At 45.5% G+C, this 24,373-nt stretch overlaps 2 protein-coding genes across 7 annotated transcripts in view; one reads left to right on the top strand and one right to left on the bottom strand.

Moving 5' to 3' along the window:
* ALS2CL (ALS2 C-terminal like) overlaps positions 1–11,988 on the top strand; it is a 67,777-nt gene extending 55,789 nt beyond the window's left edge. For all 4 annotated transcript variants that reach the window (XM_081931574.1, XM_081931573.1, XM_081931572.1 and 1 more), the window contains exons 20-26: positions 1,189–1,251; positions 2,982–3,155; positions 4,426–4,468; positions 5,599–5,660; positions 7,165–7,314; positions 10,514–10,610; positions 11,054–11,988. In XM_081931574.1, coding sequence (XP_081787700.1) covers positions 1,189–1,251; positions 2,982–3,155; positions 4,426–4,468; positions 5,599–5,660; positions 7,165–7,314; positions 10,514–10,610; positions 11,054–11,122 — 658 coding nt within the window. In that variant the 3' untranslated portion in view covers positions 11,123–11,988. The remainder of the gene's footprint in view (positions 1–1,188; positions 1,252–2,981; positions 3,156–4,425; positions 4,469–5,598; positions 5,661–7,164; positions 7,315–10,513; positions 10,611–11,053) is intronic.
* A 2,500-nt stretch (positions 11,989–14,488) lies between these two features.
* On the bottom strand, positions 14,489–24,264 carry JMJD4 (jumonji domain containing 4). Of its 3 annotated transcripts, XM_081882597.1 has the most exons (7): positions 24,138–24,263; positions 21,217–21,861; positions 20,310–20,475; positions 18,875–19,000; positions 17,829–18,096; positions 17,263–17,409; positions 14,489–16,632 (listed from the first exon to the last, which is right to left on the bottom strand). In XM_081882597.1, exons 2-7 carry the CDS (start codon positions 21,479–21,481, stop codon positions 16,321–16,323), a joined length of 1,284 nt encoding a protein of 427 aa, XP_081738723.1. In that variant the 5' UTR covers positions 21,482–21,861; positions 24,138–24,263; the 3' UTR covers positions 14,489–16,320. The 3 variants fall into 3 exon arrangements, with proteins under 3 accessions (XP_081738723.1, XP_081738725.1, XP_081738724.1); XM_081882599.1 differs by lacking the exon at positions 21,217–21,861 and having other exon boundaries at positions 24,138–24,264; XM_081882598.1 differs by lacking the exon at positions 24,138–24,263 and having other exon boundaries at positions 20,310–20,521; positions 21,217–21,391.
* Positions 24,265–24,373: the final 109 nt, after the last annotated feature.

Here is a 24,373-nt window from a genome sequence, read left to right as displayed (position 1 = left end):
GAGTCTTGGGTGGCAGAGGGAGAGAGTATGAAATGGGGCACCCTTGGGAGAGCCTGGCTGGTGAACTGCAATACCCAGTATTCTTGGGTGCAAACCAGACCAGTCTTTAAAGTTTTTCGCAGGTAGCTAATGGTGGGAATGTTGAGGATAGTAGGAGAGGCTATATTGATTAAATATTATCCTTCCTCGCTCACGCTAGTGAGCTAGTGTTGTTGTTTAGTCGTTTAGTCGTGTCCGACTCTTCGTGACCCCCTGGACCAGAGCACGCCAGGCACTCCTGTCTTCCACTGCCTCCCACAGTTTGGTCAAACTCATGCTGGTAGATTAGAGAACACTATCCAACCATCTCGTCCTCTGTCGTCCCCTTCTCCTTGTGCTCTCCATCTTTCCCAACATCAGGGTCTTTTCCAGGGAGTCTTCTCTTCTCCTGAGGTGGCCAAAGTATTGGAGCCTCAGCTTCAGGATCTGTCCTTCCAGTGAGCACTCAGGGCTGATTTCCTTCAGAATGGAGAGGTTTGATCTTCTTGCAGTCCATGGGACTCTCAAGAGTCTCCTCCAGCCCCATAACTCAAAAGCATCCATTCTTTGGCGATCAGCCTTCTTTATGGTCCAGCTCTCACTTCCATACATCACTACTGGGAAAACCATAGCTTTAACTATACGGACCTTTGTTGGCAAGGTGATGTCTCTGCTTTTTAAGATGCTGTCTAGGTTTGCCATTGCTTTTCTCCCAAGAAACAGGCATCTCTTAATTTCGTGGCTGCTGTCACCACCTGCAGTGATCATGGAGCCCAAGAAAGTAAAATCTCTCACTGCCTCCATTTCTTCCCCTTCTATTTGCCAGGAGGTGATGGGACCAGTGGCCATGATCTTCGTTTTTTTGATGTTGAGCTTCAGACCATATTTTGCGCTCTCCTCTTTCACCCTCAATAAAAGGTTCTTTAATTCCTCCTCACTTTCTGCCATCAAGGTTGTGTCATCTGCATATCTGAGGTTGTTGATATTTTTTCCAGCAATCTTAATTCCAGCTAGGGAAGTAAGCTAGTAGCAAAGCACATTCCCTTGTACATAGCACGAAGCTAGTTGATAGATTTGTTAGAACCATTTGAGTTCAGCAATCCTGTCTGGCTTGTGAGCACCCACTGATTTTAAGTGGCCCTAATTTTATTTGCTGTTTTTGCCATTCAGGGGCTTGCTGCGTCTTGCGTTGGAGGTCAAAGGTGAACCGTCTGCTGGAGGCATGGAGGAGAGGTAGTGGCACGAGATGGTTTTCTTGCTTCTTGAATGCAGGAAGCTGCTTCGAACTGAGTCAGATCCTTGGTCCAGCTAGTTCAGTATTGTCGACACTGGCTGGCAGCAGCTCGCCAGGTTTTTCAGCCCTACTTGGATGCCCTTGAGGATACCCTTGAGCATGCCCTACCATTGACCCACAACCCTTATAATATGGGCATAGCCCCTGCCCTCCCAATTATCGTATTTTTCGCTCTATAACACGCACCCGACCATAACACGCACATAGTTTTTAGAGGAGGAAAATCCGTAGGCATGCCACCCGTAGGCATTTCCTCCATAACACGCACAGACATTTCCCCTTACTTTCTAGGAGGAAAAAAGTGAGTGTTATGGTGCAAAAAATACGGTAATTATCACCATTATGAGTGACATCCGAGTCCTATTTTAAAGTGCATTGCAATCTATTTATTTATTTGCAATTAGATTCTACTTTGGGGAGCTGGGTGGCGCTGTGGTCTAAACCACTGAGCCTCTCGGGCTTGCCGATCAGAAGATCGGCGATTCAAATCCCCGCAATGGGGTGAGCTCCCGTTGCTCGGTCCCAGCTCCTGCCAACCTAGCAGTTCGAAAGCACGCCAGTGCAAGTAGATAAATAGGTACTGCTCTGGCGGGAAGGTAAACGGCATTTCCGTGCGCTGCTCTGATTCGCCAGAAGCGGCTTAGTCATGCTGGCCACATGACTCAGAAAAACTCTGACAAACGCTAGCTCCCTTGGCCAGTAAAGCGAGATGAGCGCCGCAACCCCAGAGTCGTTTGCGACTGGAATTAACTGTCAGGGGTTCTTTACCTTTTTAGATTCTACTTTATTTTCCTTCTAGAGCTCCATCAAAGCCACGGTGTGCTTAGCAACAGGGGATTCTGATCAAAAACAGGTCCCTGCCCCTATGATCCTACAGGAAAAGACCCTCTCCCACTAACCTACCCTCAACGGTTGGCTCCATTCTGACCCAGCTACTTGATTAGAATGCATTAATCCAATTTGAGGTTTCAAGCGGTGTCTAAATTTTACCAAATAGACACTCTGCATTTTTTTTTTAAAAAAATCCTTTTCACGCTGCTCTGTTTCCCAAGGCCGGTTTGTGAAAAGCAAGCGCTGAGCACAAGGTCCTTTGCAAATAATAATAATAATAATAATAATAATAATAATAATAATAATAATAATTTACTTATACCCCACCCATCTGGCTGGGTTTCCCCAGCCACTCTGGGCGGCTTTCAAAAGAGTGTTAAAATACAGTAGTCTGTTAAACATTAAAAGCTTCCCTAATGAGGGCTGCCTTCAGATGTCTTCTAAAAGTCTGGTAGTTGTTCTTCTCTTTGACATCTGGTGGGAGGGTGTTCCACAGGGCGGGGGCCACCACCGAGAAGGCCCTCTGCCTGGTTCCCTGTAACTTGGCTTCTCGCAGGGAGGGAACCGCCAGAAGGCCCTCAGAGCTGGACCTCAGTGTCCGGGCCAAACGATGGGGGTGGAGACGCTCCTTCAGGTATACTGGGCCGAGGCCGTTTAGGGCTTGAAAGGTCAGCACCAACACTTTGAATTGTGCTCAGAAATGTACTGGGAGCAAATATAGGTCTTTCAAGACCGGTGTTATGTGGTCTCAGCAGCCGCTCCCAGTCACCAGTCTGGCTGCCGCATTCTGGATTGCAGCCCTTTGTACAAACTTCCCTTTCCACTTTCTCTGCCTCAGTGACCTCAACGGACCGGCCCTCGTGCTGCCCCTCATCCTTCCGTGTTTCTACCCAGAACTCTCGATGCTCTACATGCTTTACCACCAGAAAGAGGATGACCTGTATTGCCAAGGGATTGTGGATCTGAGCCTGTTTCCTGATGTTCAGCTGCTTGAATTCCTGGAGGTCCAAAAGTGAGTGGTTGTGGATGCTGTAGAAATTCTCTCCCTCCCTTTCTATCTCCTGCATGCAAAGCAGATGTTCTACCATTGAGCTAAAGCCCTTTCCCGTCATATCTTTGCTCAGTCAGTCTAGCTCAGTATTGTCCACACACTGAAAATATTATTACATTGGTAACTTAGGTTAAGTACTTAATTCGTTCCGGAGGTCCGTTCTGAAAACTGTTCTTAACCTGAAGCACTTTAGCTAATGGGGCCTCCAGCTGCTGCTGGAGCACGATTTCTTTTCTCATCCTGAAGCAAAGTTCTTAACCTGAAGCACTATTTCTGGGTTAGCGGAGTCTGTAACCTGAGGCGTATGTAACCTGAAGCGCATGTAACCTGAGGTACCACATTATTATTATTATTATTATTATTACAGCTATTTTTCTCCCTTTCTGATAACACTACAGTGGTACCTTGGTTCTCAAACTTAATCCGTTCCGGAAGTCTGTTCCAAAACCAAAGCGTTCCAAAACCAAGGTGTGCTTTCCCATAGAAAGTAATGCAAAAGGGATTAATCCGTTCCAGACTTTTAAAAGCAAACCCTAAAACAGCAATTTAACATGAATTCTACTATCTAACGAGACCACGTATCCATAAAATGAAATTAATAAACAATGTGCTGCAGTCACACAATCAATCCATCAGTAGCTGAACTGGGTTCCAGTAGCTGAACCGGAACACATACTTCTGGGTTTGCAGTGTTTGGGTTCCATGTTGTTTGAGTAACAAGGCGTTTGAGAACCAAGGTATCACTGTATTGTTATTCAATTGGAGCGCTCGCAGGCCAGTGTTTCCCAATTGTTGGTGTTTAAATTTGCCTTGAGACAGTCTTTAAACCTCTTTTGTTGACCACCAGCATTACACTTTCCATTTTTAAGTTGGGAATAGAGTAGTTGCTTTGGAAGACGATTATCAGGCATCTGCACAACATGACCAGTCCAACGAAGTTGTTGTTGAAGAATGCGCATCTGCGGCTGGAAGCAGCATTGCTTTTTTGAGTCCCAGTTGTTGGAAACTGCGAGAGAGGAGTTCTTATGCTCAGGGTTACCCATAAGGCATCTAGCTGGCCACTGTGAAAACAGGATTCTGGACTAGATGGGCTATTGGCTCATACCAAAAGGCTTGTGTTTTGTTCTTATCCTGTTTCCCACAATGCCTTTGGGAAGCCCACAAGCAAGCCTTGCTGCTCCAGACACAAATCCCTCTTCCGCCCTTTGACCCCGACCTCTTCTTGTTTCAGATATTTGTGGCCCCTCAAAGATCTGACACTCACAAGTAACCAGGTAAGCCCACCCTCGGTTCTCTTCTGGTTCGCGTACGCAGTAAGGTGGGATTGGACCGCTGCAGGAGACAGCGAGAGGATGCCTTGAAAAAATATAGAAACAGATCCCTCGTGTAAAACTCATTTGAGTAGCACAGGCGTGGCTCAATGGAGAAGGAGCTGCCTTGAAGGGAGAAGGAACCAGGGTCAATTCTGTGGTCACACACACACACACACACACAGTGGTACCATGGTTCTCAAACTTAATCCATTCCGGAAGTCTGTTCCGAAACCAAAGTGTTCCAAAACCAAGGCGAGCTTTCCCATAGAATGTAATGCAAAATGGATTAATCCATTCCAGACTTTTAAAAACAACCCCTAAAACAGCAAACCCAACCAGATGGACGGGGTACAAATAATAAATCAATTATTATTGTTGTTATTATCATCATCATCAGTGCTTTTTTCTGGGGGGACACCGGGGGGGGGCGCATACCCCTAAGCATTTTGTGAATCTACGTTTGGCTTCATTGAGGGGCAGTTTTTCGATATGTGTAGGAAAATGAGAGTACCCCTAAACATTTTTTTAGAAAAAAACTCTGGCTGCTGCTGCTGTTGTTATTGACAAATTCAGTGATATTTGGAATTCAATTCTGTGGTTTCTTGAGCTGCAGCCAGTTAATATAGATAACTTAGAGGGTCTGGTGGTACAAAGGAGCTTTTCAATTTCCTAGTAATACACATCTTTTGCACATAGTACAGGGACAGGCAAACTCGGCCCTCCAGATGTTTTGAGACTACAACTCCCATCATCCCTGGCCACTGGTCCTGTTAGCTAGGTATGATGGGAGTTGTAGTCCAAAAACATCTGGAGGGCCGAGTTTGCCTATGCCTGACGTAGAAGGTCCCAAGCTCAGTCCTCAATGGCATCTCTGGGTGGGGCAGGGAGACATTCTGTCTGAAGCAATACTGAGCTAGATGGACTAATGTTCTGGACTCAGCATAACGAAGCTTCCTTACTTCCAAGCGTGGGAAGGGACCACAGCTGTAGAGCAGAACATCTGCTTTTCAAGCACAAGGTCTCAAGTGCAAGTGGATAATAAATAAATAGGAACAACAATCATTCTATATATGTGTGTGTGTATATTTTAGAGACGATCCCTGGTCAAAGACCGCTGCTTTCTTTCTGCTACTGAATGTCTACAGAAGCTGATGTAAGTTGCCACCCATTTATTTTTTAAGTGGAGAAACAGTTAACAGCATAAATTTGTTTTCTTTTTTCCTCTTTTTTCCCCTTGACATTTTCTTTCTTCCATTCTCTGACAAAGTAATAATCATAAATGAATAGGAATAAAAATGTGTGCCCCATCACCGAGACCATTTTATTCTAACTATCCAACCTCCCAAAATTTCAGAACCTCTTGCGATGGTTTGACCCCTTTCCGTTTTAACAGCACACATTCTGCAAACACCTTCCGTATCGCTTCAAAATCATTTCTCCTGCATATTCCCCATCTTACTGTAATGGCACATGTTAATTTAACATTAAGAGCGACATCTCACACCTCTTTATACCATTCTTCCATTTTATATTCTGCTTGCCCCTTCCACTTCCTAGCTATCATAATTTGTGCAGCTGTCAATAAATTTGTGAGCAAGTCCTTCATAGCCTGCGAACCTTCCACCCCATCATCATAAATTGATAATAATGGTGGTGGTTGTTTAGTTGTTTAGTCATGTCCGACTCTTCATGACCCCATGGACCAGAGCAGGCCAGGCACTGCCTCCTGCAGTTTGGTCAAACTCATGCTGGTAGCTTCGAGAACACTGTCCCACCATCTCGTCCTCTGTCGTCCCCTTCTCCCTGTGCCCTCCATCTTTCCCAACATCAGGGTCTTTTCCAGGGAGTCTTCTCTTCTCATGAGGTGGCCAAAGTATTGGAGCCTCAGCTTCAGGATCTGTCCTTCCAGTGAGCACTCAGGGCTGATTTCCTTCAGAATGGAGAGGTTTGATCTTCTTGCAGTCCATGGGACTCTCAAGAGTCTCCTCCAGCACCATCATTCAAAAGCATCGATTCTTTGGCGATCAGCCTTCTTTATGGTCCAGCTCTCACTTCCATACATCACTACTGGGAAAACCATAGCTTGAACTATACGGACCTTTGTTGGCAAGGTGATGTCTCTGCTTTTTAAGATGCTGTCTAGGTTTGTCATTGCTTTTCTCCCAAGAAGCAGGCCTTTTAATTTCGTGACTGCAGTAATAATAATGGTACCTCTGGACTTTTGGTCAGCTTTAACCAATTTTATTTTTATTTTTCCTCCTTCTATGGTGTTGGAGGCAGCTTGCATGGTTCTGCACCTCCTTATTCTCACAACAACCCTGTGAGGTGGGTTCGGTTGAAAAATAGTAACTTCCTATGAGCTGAGTTGGGCCATGAGCTTTGGTCTGACTCTCTTAACTCAGCCGCCCCCAACCCTATTGCCCTCCAGCCTGCCCAGCATGACTGCAGGTTGACAAAAGTTCCCCCTTCCTCCATAGGGACTAGCAACTTGCTCATTCACCAAAAGGAAAGCAGAGATTCCCAAGGCACTGGATCATAGGCCCTATCCAAATCGAGGTCTAAGCCCATGCTCTCCTCCCCAAGGATTTTCATATGCTTTCTGGTTTGAGTGTTTTAGGGCTTACGTTGATACTCACCAGATCTTCACCTTTTTGCAGCACTACTGTTGACCCGCGGGAAAAACTGGACATCCTGCAAAAGACATATGAGGAAATTGAGAAGACAGTGAACCGGGTGCTGGAAAAGGAATATAGCCTGCCAATGGACGACCTCTTGCCGCTGCTGATGTATGTTGTGACACGGGCAAGGTAAGGAAAGCTGGTCTCCTTCTTGCTCATCCTTTCCAATGTGGCTGGATCAGGTCCTCAGGAGGGTCCATTTCCGTGTCTGCAGATTGGAGTATAAATAGCTCTGGAACTGTTCCGTTGTTGCTGGTTTGTTTTGGAGCTTAGCATCATAAGTTTCTTCTGGTTTTTCCCAGCTGGGGGTGGGGGTGTTATAAGAAAAAAAACCTGCTCCTTTTCCCTTATGGGGTGCCCAAGAGCCCATATAGAGTCCTTATGTGGGTTCTCTATTGGTAAGAGAAAAATAACAGAGGCCAACCAGAGAATATTGAGAAGCAAAGCAGCTAGTAAGCCTGATATTTATTAATCTGTTGCAATAGGGTGCTCACCCCCCCCCCGCCCCTAAGGCAGGAGGAAGGGATCCAGAACATTGGTGTGCAAGCTCTTTTGAAATTGCCTCCCCTGTAGCTCAAGAGGATGGATGGCGGCTAACAGATTGAGATTGAATCCAGACAAGACAGAAGTACTGTTTTTGGGGAGACAGGGGGGAAGGTGTGGGGGACTCCCTGGTCCTGAATGGGGTCACTGTGCCTCTGAAGGACCAGGTATGCAGCCTGGGAGTCATTTTGGACTCACAGCTGTCCATGGAGGCGCAGGTCAGTTCTGTGTCCAGGGCAGCTGTTTACCAGCTCCATCTGGTACGCAGGATGAGACCCTACCTGCCCACAGACTGTCTCGCCAGAGTGGTGCATGCTCTAGTTATTTCCCGCTTGGACTACTGCAATGCACTCCATGCTGGGCTACCTTTGAAGGTGACCCAGAAACTACAACTAATCCAGAATACGGCAGCCAGACTGGTGACTGGGAGCGGCCGCCAAGACCACATAACACTGGTCTTGAAAGACCTACATAGGCTCCCAGTACGTTTCCGAGCACAATTCAAAGTGTTGGTGCTGACCTTTAAAGCCCTAAACGGCCTCAGTCCTGTATACCTGAAGGAGCGTCTCCACCCCAATCGTTCAGTGCTGAGGGCCTTCTGGCGGTTCCTTCCTTGCAAGAAATGAGGTTACAGGGAACCAGGCAGAGGGCCTTCTCGGTGGTGGCACCTGCCCTGTGGAACGCCCTCCCACCAGATGTCAATGAGAACAACAACTACCAGACTTTTAGAAGGCATCTGAAGGCAGCCCTGTTTAGGGAAGATTTTAATGTTTGATGCATTACTGTATTTTAATATTTTGTTGGAAGCCGCCCAGAGTGGCTGGGGAAACCCAGCCGGATGGGCGGGGTATAAATAATAAATCATCATCATTATTATTATTCTGTACCCGCTGGAGTTTCTGGTTCAGCTTCAAGGGCAGCCCTGCGTAGAGCGAGCTACAATAATCAATAATCAGGGTTAAAACACACCCCTCCCCTCAAGAACTCTGGGAACTGTAACTTATCATTCAGAGCTACTAATCTGACACTATTAACAAAGTACAGTTTCCATTATTATTATTATTGTTATTATTATTATTATTATTTGGGGGCAGGGTCCTTTAAAAGTATGGTTTGTACCCGCAAAGCATTTTCCTGATTTGTTTCTTGGCAAGTGGGGCTTGCATGTGGTACCTTTTAAATTTGGCAGCAAATGCAAGCCCTTCTGGGATTGGTTACAAGAGCTGCCAAGTGGAGCTGGTTCTTGCTTAACAGTGGGGCTCCCTGTCTCAGCACTAACCAGTGCTGACAGCTAGTCCCGCTGAGATCTGCGCAGTCAATCCCTGCTGAAAGTGGGCTTTCAGTTGATCAGATTTCAAGATGTGCTTAAAGTGCAGAGAACTGAGTTCAAGTCAGGCTACAAAGCGCGCTGACACATTTTGAAGCTGCACATTCATAGGAAGAACGAGAGAAAGAAAAAACAACAACTTCAGAGCTAACGTAGGCTGCGCTCAAGTTTCTTTTGAACTTGGGTCACCTGATGTCATGGTGACACCAGGTGATTGACAGGTATGTGGCCCCATCTGCCTATCCATGTGGCGCACAAGTACTGCTGTTGCTCAGGATTTGGCCTGCTGACTGGAGTCTGTATACATACACAAACAAAGACCTCTACCAAGAAGCCCTTCAACGCAGCTGTTTTCTCTGGCATCAGTGTTATACCCCTGAATTTATGGTGACTATACGCAACCAAGAGAGGCTGTTAATGCAAGCTATATATACTTGCTAGAATTATGGCTTCTGTGCAACTATTAAAGACGCAGGATTCCTCGTGCTTTTGGTCACCCTAACCAAATACAGTCACACCTCAGGTTACAGCCGCTTCAGGTTGCGTTTTTTTGGGTTGCGGACCACTGAAACTCAGAAGTACTGGAACGGGTTACTTCTGGGTTTCGGTGGTCGCGCATATGCAGAAGCACTAAATTGCGCTTTGCGCATGCGCAGAAGCACTGAATCGCAACCCGTGCATGCGCAGACGCGTGTCACGAATGCTGCAGGTTGCGAATGTGCAACCCGCACAGATCACGTTTGCAACCCGAGCATCCACTGTAGTAACTTGTCAAGACGTTTAATCCTGGCCTAAACCAAGATAATGGGTTTGAACTCCACTACAGGTATGGCGCTGTGGGTTAAACCATAGAGCCTAGGACTTGCCGATCAGAAGGTCAGCAGTTTGAATGCCTGCGATGGGGCGAGCTCCCGTTGCTCGGTCCCTGCTCCTGCCAACCTAGCAGATAGAAAGCACATCAAAGTGCAAGTAGATAAATAGGTACCGCTCTAATGGGAAGGTAAACGGTGTTTCCGTGCACTGCTCTGGTTCGCCAGAAGCGGCTTAGTCATGCTGGCCACATGACCCGGAAGCTGTACGCCGGCTCCCTCGGCCAATAAAGCGAGATGAGCGCCGCAACCCGAGTCAGTCACAACTGGACCTAATGGTCAGGGGGCCCTTTACCCTTTTTTACAGGTATTAATTAGGTTAACAATGCTGGGATGTTTTATCCTTGGCACATTTAACCTAATTACCAGTCTGCTTTTTGTTGTTGTTTTTAGGGGGCGAGGTTGGCTTTGACCTCACTAACTAATACTTTTTGCCCGCATCTATACCACTGTATGTACAAATGAGGATAATGCCTTTTTACATCTGACAAAATGGACACTGGCCCATGAAAGCTTTAGGATGTCTTTAAAATGTCATAAGACTTTGCTGTTCTAACAGAATAATCTCGCCTTCCCCTCCACAAACCAGTATACAACATTTAGGAGCAGAAATCCACCTGATCAGAGATCTGATGGACCCGACAAATGAAGGAGGCATGTACGACTTCCTGCTGACAGCACTCGAGGTAAGGACAAAAATGAGAGTAGCCTGCGACAGTGGATAAAACAGTCGAATCAGATTGATGGAAAATCAATAACATTATTTCCTAAACTGGCCACCCAGGGGCTTCCACTAGCGAAACATGAATGCAATGGTCCACTCCTATAATTGCTAGAATCATAGAATAGTTGGAAGGGAGCACAAGTGTCATCTAGTCCAATCTTTTGCTGATTCTGGGGCTCAAACCCATGACCTTCAGATTAAGTCCCTTGTTCTGCCAACTGAGGTACCCCAGAGAGCAGGCAGGAGTTCAGAGAAGTATACCACAGAACCAAGAGAGGTTTCATAGCACCGAGAGTCTCTGCCATGGGTGCCACAAAAGATTTCTGGTGTATCTAGGATGATCTTAATCTTACAAATGAGTGCCAGTCTCCATCTCAAGGTTTCTCTTCTTTTTCCCATCTCCAGTCGTGTTATAAATTCATCCAGAAGGAAATAAGACTCCGTCCAAGTTGGCAGGTCCTACACAATTCCTGAGAGTTGCACAGCAGCATTCATTGTCCTAACAAAGAATGCTGAAAAGAGAAGGAACTTGAAATTGTCGCTGCTGGGTTTTCCATTTTTTGGCATGTCTTTCCTATGGGAAGGATGTTTGGTTTTTAAGACACAATTTCTTTGAAATTGACATTTGAAAAAGAATGGTTCTTTGACATTGAAGAGAAGGCTGCAGACAGAAGGAAGTCAACTTGATTCCAGGTGCAATACTCCCGTTCCTTGTGTCTCATCCTCATGCAAAATGCAACTTTCTATTCCTGGACAAGAGGGCTTACCATTTTGGAGGCAAGAGGTTAATTCTGGTCCTGCTGGGGCCAGAAACAAAGGTGTTTTGAAGGTCACCAAAACCAGGAATTTGCCAGAACCAATCTTGTTTGGGCCAGTGCAATTTTTTAACCAAGCGCTTTAACCTTTCATGTCAAATTACCACCGTTTATTATTTCCTTGTTTGTTTACGATTCATGGAGCATCTTGCAAAAGACAGTCTTGTGTACTGCTAAAACATACTGGAGGTTATTTTAGTTAATGCATTGCTTGTGGTGCAATCACTTTATTTGGGCTTTGCAAAATTTTGGCAGCCACGCTGAAATTGAAATATTTGAAGGAAGGTCAAAGTCTTACTTGTTTCAGCAACGGTCTGCTGATAATCCAAACATTCTGGTGAGCAGGCAGTGATCTCTGGATCACCATTAGCACAATAATGGCAATTCAAGCTCACTCAACCAGGAGTTCAGATGAGCAATGCAACCCAGCTGGTTAGTCCAGCTCCTACCATACCATTTGGACTGTGACGATGATGCCCTTGAATTTGCAATGACTCTCCTCTCTGCCTTTCTCCCACTAAAAGCAGGGCAGAAAATGTTCCACCACACATTCCATTTATTCAAAGCTGCTAACTTACCTTTTACCCGACTACCGCTTTTCCAGTGTAAAGGGAAGATCATTTCGTGGATTTCCGCACCCAGATATCCACTGGAAAATGCAGCTCAAAGTGTAGCGTTGGCAAGTTACAACAACCGAGAGCTGTAGTTACACACATACACACTGCCTGTATTTCTCATGCAAGGGAGAGTGAACATACACCCAATTTTTCCAGTGACATCACTGCTTCTTTCATTTGGGTTTTTGCGCTCAGACACACAAATAGAACAGGACTTCCGGAATCTACACCTGGACTGGCAAATCTATGGCCCTCAGTGTTGTTGGAGGGATCTGGAGGGCCGCAGATTCACCAGTCCCGACCTCTACGGAGGCAGGTTAAACTCTTGACCTAATCCTTGGATGGGACAACAAGGTGTTGGCAGTCATAGTACAGGATTTTGGAGGTTTTTCTAAGCATCAGTTGTCTGGGTCTTTCAAACTGTTCCATTGCGCTTGAACAGACTGGAAATCTCATAGTTGCCCTTCCTTTGATTAATGAACCCTGCATCCTTGCCTCAGAGCTTTTTTTCTGCAAAAGGGTTGGTGTTGCAAACATTTTCTAAGGTAACTGACAAGTTTAATATAAAAATGCAGAGCCCCATTTTCTTAGGTCAAATTTAGCAAAATGAAGAGTTCTGGCAAAAGCCTGGTTTATTCTTCAGTCTGTCTTCTGGGTGTAAGCTAGGTTAATATTGGCTCATTTTTTACTACTGAAGGCATAAAAGAGTTGTTGCTTTGAAATTAATTGGAAGTGAAAACACTGTTCTTATCTGAATGGTGCAAGAGCTAAAACGTGTGTACATTTTTAACTAAACAACTTTTTAATGCTTTAATATGCTGCATAAAACTACATTACTGCCTCACTGTATTACACTGGATAAAATATTTAATATGCTAACTTCATTATAAATGATTTTGTATGGAATTTTTTTTATTGCGTTGTTTTGGAGACATGTAGCTATTTATATGAAATGAATAAATGAAGTTGCCTTAACTGAGTCAGATCACTGTTCTCTCAATTCTAATATTGTCTGTCTTTGGAATACAGGTGCCTCTGGCTAATCTGCAACTTGAAACAAACCTACCCAACTGATTTTACATCTGTCCAGTTGTTGGGATGCACTTTTCAGCAGTGTATAAAAATACAGATTTAATGCATAGTTGGGGAGAAAACACATTTAAATGCATTATTTGGGGCCTTAATGTTTAGAAACAAAATTTACTGGATTAAGGTAGGAACAGAATTATGGGTAAAAACGTGTGAAAGGGAGATGGGACTGGAAATCTGTCCATCCCCAATTTGGACTAGCTGTTGCTGTGATGTTTTAAAGCGCAGCTTCAAAGCTGAACCTGCCCCCCCAGCCCGAGAATGTATGATCTATATTGCATATCTGAGTACAGTGGTACCTCAGGTTAAGTACTTACCGTATTTTCCGCTCTATAAGACGCACCAGACCACAAGACACACCTAGTTTTTGGAGGAGGAAAACAAGAAAAAAAAAATTCTGAGTCTCAGAAGCCAGAACAGCAAGAGGGATTGCTGCGCAGTGAAAGCAGCAATCCCTCTTGCTGTTCTGGCTTCTGGGATAGCTGCACAGCCTACATTCGCTCCAGAAGACGCACACACATTTCCCCTTACTTTTCAGGAGGGAAAAGGTGAGTCTTATAGAGCAAAAAATACGGTAATTCGTTCCAGAGGTCCGTTCTTAACCTGAAGCACCACTTTAGCTAATGGGGCCTCCTGCTGCCACCGCACCGCCGGAGCACGATTTCTCTTCTCATCCTGAAGCAAAGTTCTTAACCTGAAGCAGTATTTCTGGGTTAGTGGAGCCTGTAACCTGAAGCGTCTGTAACCCGAGGTACCACTGTACATCATATAATTTCACAGGGTAACATCCATGTGTGTAGGAAGGAATTCCCTGAAGGTGCTCTGTAAAGTGTATAGAACTTTTTATTTCTCCCATCTGAGCCTCAGTAGCTGCTGCTACCAAGTAGAATCAGGAATTTGCCTGCCAAAGCATCAGATCACTTCTCATGGTTTCATATAGGTGCTCCACAATTGTGGCAAATAGAGCCTTTTGTAACATAGATACAGCAGTGCTTCACTCTCATAATCCCTGATCATTGGGGCAGGCTAGCTGAGCACTGCAGTCAAACACCACTTGCAGAGTCACAGTAATACTAGCCATTCTCTAGAAAAACTTTGCATCTGTGGGCAAACTAGAGTGGGCAAACTAGAGTGAATTAAAAATGTGTGTTCCCTTTGGAAGCCTAGGACGGCACAGCACAGAACACAGGATTTAAGAAACACCCCCCCCCCTCAAGCGGACGGGGATTCAGGTAAACCTCATTTACAGTTATCCTCCTCTTTGTCCTGAAATATGTTCAGCATCAAACTGGCCATCTGCAAGAAAGACAGAAACCACGGACACTTAAATATTTTTAATGTGCAGTTTCAGAAAGGTCTCGGGGCAACTTGGCAGAACAGTCGAGGGTTGAGTAAACTTCAGCTCAGTGCTTAAACGTTCCCTACAAAGGGTTCAAGTGAAAGTCTAACAAACAGGCTAGATAGCAAACGGGAACAAACTCAGCCGGTCCCCATTCAGAAGAAAGCCCCTGCAATTTTAGTTCTGCCGCTGCTGCCAGCAGCAAGGGAAGTGCTTCTTGTACAAACCGTTTCCAGCCCTTACTCACATACAGTGCTATGACTAATTGTGCTCAGTAACAAGAAATGTTGGCGCTGGTATGTTAAAAACCACTGGTCCCAAAAGTGACACGCTCTATTCCAAAAGACAGTAGCCACCCAAGGTAAAAATGCAAGCTGGCCCCCATTTTAACCTCTTATCCACCCAAGGGGATCACTACCAAGATGTGTACCTGCTTAGTTGTGTACCATGTGATAGCTTTTCAGAGAGGGACACATTTCCCACAAGGCAACTGGAGAAACAAAGGAGGATCGCCGTTAAGACTGTAATCCTGTACAGTCAACTGGATTATGGGTAGGCTGCCATGCAACAAGCCCTGAAGGGTGATTTTTAAAAATATATCTATTTTTTGGCTCAACGTCTCTGGGGATGGTCGTGCTACAACTGTTCAGGCAGTGAAAAAGGCATCACCATTTTGGAATCGAAAAAAGAAACAAGACCATTCAACTACAGCTCTTAGACCACCTTATTTGGGAAATAACCAAAAAGGTAGCTTGAGAGAAGAGAGTGCTTGCAGTACACAATTGCCCCAGCTTATCATACTGGAGGGGAGGGCACAGAGTTCAGCTGCCATGCTTGGGCTGTTTAGGCCCACTGAGTTTGATGGCTCAGAGTCCCTGAAAGTGTGGTGCCAATCCTGAGGTGAGTATATTCCTGATTTCTCTCACACACACATACAGCAGAGAGTGATGGAAGCAGGGGCTATGAACAGGCGAGTATTGCACACCAACTAATAAGGTGGTACACACACCTTTTATTCCCATACTTACCTACCTCAAGGAGTTAAGCCATTTCAACTTATGAGCTGAATTTTTTTACTTTTCCTTCCCTCCCACCCCCATATTTATTTTACTCAAAACACATGTCTCTGGGAAGTGCTCAGGGCAGGGAGGTGAGTTGGTGGGAGGGAAAGGGGACAGTTATTGATCATGTAAATAGGATCAAATTCTTCCACTAACACTGTGGGTAAACAAGAAGACTCACCTGTACAGTCTAGTGTGAAATGCTTTTCACATGTATTTTGGTGGGACCAAAGCTCCCGAAACCAACAGTGCAATCCTACATGTTTACTCAAAAGTTAAGTTCCACTGTATTCAATAAGTCATACTCCCAGGTGAGAATGTACAGCAGAGGATGAGGAGTCGGTGGCCCTCGAGATGATGCTGGACTCCCAAGTCTCATCAGTTGCAGCTAGCAAGGTAAACAGGAATGATCAGTTGTAGTACAACATTATCTGGAGGGACGCAGGTGCTCCAATCTCTGCCATATAGGGTTGCAGCCCAAAGGCTTAGAAATACTGGTAGAAATAAGTGGTCATATTAGTCACTGAGGAAGTAGAACATCTCACCGAGGGATGCTCTCCTTTTCCAATTACTGCCAGTTTCCTAGATGCTTAAATTCCCTAACATTCTGCCTCTGGTTCTGTATTCTCTACTCGGTCACTAAAATCCACTGTGCTTACGACTTCTAAATGGGGCAACCGACATAACCTATCAGCATGCACCCAGCTTGCAAAAGAAGCATTTCTGCAAGTGGTCAAAATCAAATGGGGAACTAGAGGAGGGCTGTATCTATCGCTGCTTTCAGGCGGTGCAGCAGCGCCTGAGGAGGAGGGGAAAGGGTCTCTGGGTTCAGTTTCTTGAATTCCTCATTGGCATTCAAAGAGGTCAAGACCTTCGCAGTCCTTTTCAAGTCAAAGACTGCATGCAGCATTCCCAGGCCGGAGATGGCAGCTCTGTACGAATGCTTGGAGGCATCTTCTTCAGTATGGTGGTTTTCAAGGACATAAATCCGGTTTTCTGCAATGATTTTGAGGAAGTTGTAAAATTCCTTGTAGTCGATTCCTGTGTAAGACTTCATCAACACCTGCAAAAGTGAGAGAACAAGTCAAAGGTCACAGCTGTGCCAACCATTAAATGGGAACTGGTGTTCAGTTGAAAACGTTGAATGAAAAGGAAATGCTTTAACTTCATGTCAATTTTCGACAAAGCACAAGGCAAAAAACTGGCCATGGGAGCTAAGGATAGGAATGCTTAATTCTTGAGTTACTAGGGAGTCTGAATTCTTTCCCATTACAAAGCACGAGAATGGCCCTGAGAGTGAGGACACAGGTTGTGCTAGATCATACTTCTCAAAGCTGACAATAGAAGATAACACACTCTCTTTGGGCCCTTTCCAGACACCGTATAGAAAAGTTGCTCCTATTTTATGTGAACTAGCTTCACAAGAGCCTCCCATGTACCTACACATCTCCTTTCCATTTCTCCTGCTCAGTCCTCAGTAGTGATTGCTATAGCTAGCCAGCTGATGTGCAGGGGAATTTCTTTCCGAACAATTAAGACCGATGAGCTGGATCCAAATCTTGAAAACAATATTGAGCTGCTACTACAGTTCATCCACGAATAGCCTTTTAATTCATGTGTTTCACCATTTCAGACACTCGATTGCTAATGGGCATCTATGACCATGTCAAACATTCTCAGACGGCTGCTCTACCTGGCATTGCAGGTGCCAGTCCTCCATGCTGTCTCTCCATTCTCTGATCTCCCGCTGGACAGCAGCTAGTTCGTCTTGGAGGAAGCTCCACATGATGGCTACATTGCATCCATTCACCCAGTTGTGGTTGATGGAGATTGTATCCTCCTGGAAAAAACAAGGACAGTCCAAATGGCTATCCCACATGTTTAAGCAAGGGGTTGAAGGGAGTCACAGTTTTTTGCCTGCTGGCCTATTCAGCTGGATTCCCATAGTGAACATAAGACATCATGCAGCATACAAACTCAGCTTATCCAGTCGCCAGTAGAGACCTGCTTCAAAGCCTCTGCCTACCTAGTCCATCAGGTAGCACCGCTTATCAGCTCCCTCCTCTATCTGTGTTGCCGTTCTAGAGCTCAGCAGGGCAGAGGATGCAGACACACTAGAATCGGATCCGCCTGTCACTGGCTGTGGCTCCATCTACTGTTCGGCTTCTGGCCTTAAGCCCTATCAGTCCCCGATGAGCATCGCCCAGATCCACTTAATGGTGCATTACCCCAAGGCTGTGGCTGTCTGAAACATCTTACCAAATTGTAAACCTGATGGTGCCATCCGCTCGGGATGAAGACAATCTCTCCAGCTTCCTGTATGATTTCAACAGGAGGGCTGCTTTGGGCAAAGCGAGGGTAAAGGTTACTCTTCTTCAAGTCAGGTGCAGTGATGTCAAATGGCAAGTGACCATGGCGATCGCGGAGGAACTCCTCCTGCCCTGGGGGGAAGACTAGCCATTTCTTTTTCCCACAAATGTTGGCCGACCAGCTGTAGGAGCGGAAGACATCTGCGTGAAATGGAGTCCTACAGGGAGGGAGGGGAAACCAGGAAGTTAGAAGTAGGCAGCTGAATAGCTGCAGGAACAGTAGTTATGTAGGAGAAGCCTATTTGTAAAGGAGTGGGCCCCCCTCTCCTACCATCTCAGGAGCCCCAAAACATTAGTATCACAGTCATTCAGAAAATTACTTTTGCACTCTGAAGTCATACACACCCAAACCTAGACCTATTTTCCAGCACAGACATTAATCAGGCTTTCACAGAAAGCTATTTGTGCATCAACGTCTATTTCTCCACTCTCCAAGTACTCTGAAACACCCAGTGATTTACAAGGGTCTCTCATCTGAAAATATGCAGGTGCATACCCTGCACGTGAGACAGTAATGTGTGCATACCTAACAACTTTCTGCTAACCTCTTACTGCAAACTGAAACTGGCTTGTGTTGTGGGAAGTCTAGAACTTCACCAATATCTTGACAGCTAAAAAGATGCAAAGTCTCAAAACAAAGAAGCATCTTCATATGCAGGGACTATACAACGCATAATATCCAAAGGGCTGAATACTGTCTGGCCCTGCAATCTGGGAGGGGTAGGGATCCCATTGCTTGATGTGAAAAAGGTGCACAATGTTTAAAGCTCTGAGCAGGTGTGCTGTCTTCCTCTTCCTCGAAAAGACATCTCACAGGCTGCTCTCGTGAACAGTTACTAGGAAGTCCCACTGAATCAAGCTGCATGTCCTACCTCATACTTCTAATACGACTAACTTTTCCAAAGAGAACCTATGAAAGTATCCAAACGGCTGTACCATGAGCCTTTAGGTCCCATGTAGACAAAGCGGTAGTCATCCACTGATATGGCATCCCAGTATTCATTCAGCCAGTCAGATGAGAAATAGATGGGAGTGGTGTAAACATCTTGCTCCGGGAAAGCCCTTAAAATATTGAAAATGGTATCTCAGAAAGAAAAATCCACTCAAGACGCATTCAAAAGTTGCATAACAGCATGGCAATTGGTACTTTATTTCACTTCTGCACCAGCCACCTTTCCCAAGTCTTGGGGATATAACAAGTATTACACGCTTAGAAGTTTACTCAATGCTTTGAGAGTGCAGTGACTACTCCCACCAATAATTTTCACTGGTTTTTATGTAAATACAAAAACATCATATTTGATCTCAAAAGGAAGAAGCCACCCAAAGTAACATCTGAATCAGTCCATGGACTCTAAGCCTATGCCTGAAACAATGGATATGGAAGGGGTATCACTTTAATCCAAATGTCTTTCCAACCTTCCCTTTCCACTAGTGGTAAAAGGCTTTGGGTTGGGACACACAAGACTTATGCAGGGAGGTAGCGTTTAGGCTCTGCATATACAAAGGTTCCAGCCAAGAAGTACAGTACCTCTGAACATGCAAACATTCTCAATTTCTCAACTTGCAAGTTATCTTTTGAATGCCCCATAACCATAAAAAAATAGCCAATATACACCAAGTAAAGGATCACGGTAGAGTGCCAAGAATACAAAAAGGCATTTAAGAAGTTGCCTTGGCATACCACTTGTGTGGCACACTATGGCCCTGCTTGTATTAGGTGTTTCCTCACATCAGTGTTGCTTTCAAGCACCTATTAAGTTCTTTTAAACTGAGACTTGGTGTAGGCGGTATATAACTAATTAAGCTGAACATTGCTTAAAGACTGATCAATTTTCCTGCTTCAACTTGCTGTGCAACCAAAACGTGGGAAGAGTATAAATTCAATCGACTGTATTAGTGCAACGGCTGAGCGTGGGTGATGCCTACAGTGCATTTGTGTTCTCCTCAGCAGGTTCCCCTGCCTTCTCTTCTGTTTGGTTCCATTGCAACTATGCAAACATACAATGATAATTAATATAAGGAACAGGGTCAGAGAAGGAAACTTCTCTCATGCAGACCAACTTTGGCATAATCAAAACATGTGCAAACACAGGAAAAAGAAAAAATGTGCATTCACATTGGAAAGAGCAGACAGTGCCAGGTACATGCACCGTAAGAAAGGTAAGCCAAACAGCGCTATACATCACTGGGGTGTCCTACCATGCAGTCACAGTCGTAGATTCTTAGGATGCAGTTTTGAAACAGGCGGCTACTATCTAAGGATGCTCCCAAAAGCTGAATCATCTGGTAAGGGAACATCAGAGGTACAATTCAGCAGCATGCCAGGGATTCGTAAGAGCATGCCGAGGAGTTCAAAGGTTGTGCTTACCTGTGCAGGTGCCAGTCCTTGAGGTAAAGGCACCCCCGGGGCGACCGGTAGCTTTTTTTAATGTGTTCTCTCCAATAACTTATGTATTCCTTGAGTTTAAGATGTTCCTTTGGGTTAGAATTGTATTCCTTGACATCACAGTTGGCAACGGGTACTACAGCTTCCCCTGCAATATAAACCCTTTGAGCCCATATGGGAAAATAACTGATGCCCTGTTGGGGTTACCAATAAAAAAGAAAGTGTAAGGGCCTTGATCCTGCCAGTTTGAACATTCCACCTATGTGGCACGGTTAGGTGCTATGCAGAGCGACAATGGAAACAAAAGGAAATTCCTCCAATTGCTGCAATACCTGAATCATAGATACATTAACCAGCAGAATGCCCACATCGAATGCTGTCCCATCCTACGGTAAGGATTCCAACAGAATTATGTCTTTACAGTGCTTTGAGCACACAAAAGTGCCATTTAAATGCTAAGGGTTGCATTCAATGGGACCCAGGAATTTCTCTGGAGGGTTGAGGGAACAGAATGGGACAAGGCATAGCAGGCTGAAATTGGGGTGCCTCATCTAAAAGCACTGCTTTCACTAGTGGAAAGTCACATTTGTATACAACCCTATTTCTGATACAGCTCTACCTATGAGAGGTGCAGCTGCAATTAAATGTGTCAATTAAGCCACCTCTTGCAATATACTTTTCTTTCTACTCCATACTCAGGCATGAATACAAACATACCACATTAACAGTGAAGAAAGCATAAGGGCAGAATCAAATATTTCTAGAAGCAAATGAAAGGGGCTAGGCAAGGTCACCAGCGATCACAGGTTTTGGGCCAGGCAGAAGGCAGACTGAAAATTCTAAGAGGAGCAAAATCACAGCTATCAATTTTAGTTTAAAGCTGGCTTACCAAAAGTCCGCAGAAGATACTCAAAGTTAGGTTTCCCATCAGGAGTCACCCACTTCCTCCTGCTGCCCCAGCCCTCAGTGAACTTGGCAGAGAAAACACAGGGGTCATTGGGGATCAAGTAATCCTTGAAAAAGTCTGCATAAGTGAATATTTCTGGCTTCTCGATGTAGTCAACATGTTCGTGGGATTGGCAGCTTGCGCCCCGAGTTGGGCCGCTGTAATCGCGAAAAAACTTGGTGGAGTAAGCAAAAGTGTCCCTGTCCATTCAGGCGATAGAAAGCGTCTGACACCTAACTTGTCAGGTGACAGACAGAATTAAATTATAAAATAAATAGCTGGGCTAGAAGACCAGTAAATTAAAAATAAAAGGAAGTGTCACTGAAGACTCAGGAAAGATGGAGGGTATAGAATAAGCAAGTCCAGTTCCAAATCTTGCTGGAAAATCTTCCCATTTGGCTTGTATCATATATGGCTCCTTATGTTCTTGGTTCTTTAGGAGAAGGATGCCTGAAAGGCTGTACTGAGCAGCAGTAACTAACAGAGCAGTTTCACTTCAACCTTGGAACATCTGCACTGGCACAACTTCCACACTCCTCTTTGGCATTTTATAGAGAGCAGCAACCAAGGGCAACTTCCTCCTGAATTCTATAAGCAAACAATAATATATTCATTTTTTTAAAAAGCCTCGCAAATTCCTGAATCTTTGAAGTGGCTCCCTCCTTCACATAACACCCCACAAAAGTCATAAATATTTTATTCTTATTAATATAAATGAGATTAGGCCAAATAGCGCAAAGTCAGAAATCCATACAACTCATTGCAGCAGAAAAGTCAAAAGAATTTATGGTTCTGCACTAATTAAAACACAAGTAGAGAACACAGTGCTGCTCATGAGAGAAACATATAGGGATATATGGCATCTGTTTGCTTCCCCCCATGGGGCAAGTAGCAGGGTTTTATTTTTATTGGGCGGGGCGGGGGGGAGAGAGAACAGAACTTCCCTCTCTGAGTACTATGGTCCTGATCTGCTCCCAACTCCAGCTGCTTTTACCCATCACGGGAACCACAACAGATCATGGTTGCAAATCTATGTCTGGTTTGTCCCTAAGTCTAGCCAAGAAACTCACTTGTCCCTTGGCAATTGCCTATATCTCACACTTTGCTAACTGTGGCCTCAAACTATCAATCACAGGAGATGGCGCTTTATAAACTCCCATGCAGCGTACACTTGTTTTGAAATGAAGAGCAAATAAGGGAGGGATAAATGAGATTGCAAATTGGCTGCTCTATCCCCACTGTCCAAATCCTCTGGCTCTTCTAACAACCTTACATTTTCATTTTCTTCCAATTCCAGCAACTGCAGCGCAGCAGTTAAGCTGATGAGTTAGGAGCTGGAAGTCTTGGATTTAAATCTCAGCAAAGCCACAACACCATGTGGCCTTCAGCAATCTCTCTGGCAGGCCGACAGTAATAGTGGCCTACAGTTACTGCTAAAATAATCAGTGAAATGCACCAGAAACCTGACCCTATGCACAATTCTCAGAGGTTTGCTTCTTACGAAATATACACAGAACTGGGCCATGAGACAAAAAGCACTATCCTATATTATGTATAACACTGTACCAAAATGCACAACTACTTGGGATTAACCCCCACTGAGCTCAGCATGACTTACCTCTAAGTAAACCTGATTTGGCTGAAAAGCACTGCAACTATTTTACAACACACACACACAAACCTTGCCAAGTCTACCCTTGCACTTTCCTTGTTTATAACCTTTCTCCAAAGGCAAAACCTCATGAGGTTTAGACACAATTATCTCAACAGGTCTGCACAATAGGATGGCGATGGAGAACCTTTTTTTCAGCCAGAGGGCCACAGTTTGCCCTGGGCAACTTTCCGGGGGCCACACGCCAGCCTTGGGTGGTGCCGGATGGACAAGTGGGTGGAGCACTAAATGTAAACATTACCTTTGCACAGCAGGCTAGTTTCTACACACAATTCTCTATCCTCCATCTGGAAGCATCATCAGGGTCCGAGTGTATTTTGCAGCCAGGTAAAAACACGCAAAAGCACGTGTTGTGCCTGTGGAGATTCCCAAGGGCCTGGAGGCATGGATCTGGCCCCTGGCTCCACTCTTGGCACAACAGGTTTCTTAGCACAACAATCCTTTGCATTCCAGTTCAGAAATTGCAAGAAATTCCAGTTCATTTGCAAGGGGGGCAAATGACCTAAGACACCAGGGGCCAGTTTCACCTAACCAACCAGACAACCTGCCTCCCCTGCCAGGGCTATGTAACACCATCTGCCTTATAATGTTTCCTATATGCTGATGCAGGCTTATTATGCCTTTTTTTGGTGCTTATTTAGAGGGCAGAGATATTATTTCGCAAAGCACCTTGAAATGATCAGTATTGCGAAAGGCAGGATATAAATAACTGCCGCAGATCAACGTAAGGTGGCCACCTTTTTGGGGGGGGGGTAAAGGTTAGCACCCACAAAAATCAACCCAGAATCTCACCCATTGGCGGCCCCACCCCCCTCCCGCCCTGAAATCCCAATCCCTGCCTTCAAAGATCCCCTCAAAGATCCCCAGATCCCCTCAGGACCCCCGCCTCCCTCCCCCACCCCCAATTCCAGCCATGCCACCCCCACAATTTCTCAAGGCCTGTCATAACCAGCCTCCCCCCTCGTTGTTCCCCCCCTTTCATTCACCCACCTCAAAATAAACCCCACCGTGTGGGGGGGGCTATGCTGCCCCCATTAGCACAGCCCGCCCCCCCCCGTTTTGAAACCTGAGCCCCTCCCCCCATACCTTCTCTACCCCCCAAAACACAGAGGACACGTTTTCTCTCCCCCCCCTCTATTATTCCCCCATCTCGCCCTCCTTCTCCTCCCCCGCCCTTGTCCCCATTACTGACCCCCCTCCAGAGCCGGCTCGAGGTTACTGCTGCTGCCGCCGCCGCCGCTTCTTCCCTCAGAGGGAGCGCCCAAAGCGAAGCGCATGCGCCGTAACCGCTCCGGCGCGCGCGCGCCCCCTTATTCACTGACTGCACAGCGCACATAAAAAAAAACAACAACGGAAAGTGGGCGGAGCTAGCCGTACGCAACCCAGAAAAGAGGAGGAGGAAGAAGAAGCGACGGCGGCTGCGGCGGT

The sequence above is a fragment of the Podarcis melisellensis genome (assembly GCF_964234715.1).
Source record: "Podarcis melisellensis genome assembly, chromosome: 12".
Lineage (NCBI taxonomy): Eukaryota > Metazoa > Chordata > Lepidosauria > Squamata > Lacertidae > Podarcis > Podarcis melisellensis.
Note: the sequence above shows the minus strand (reverse complement) of the source record. Positions and strands in the feature narration are given on the sequence as shown.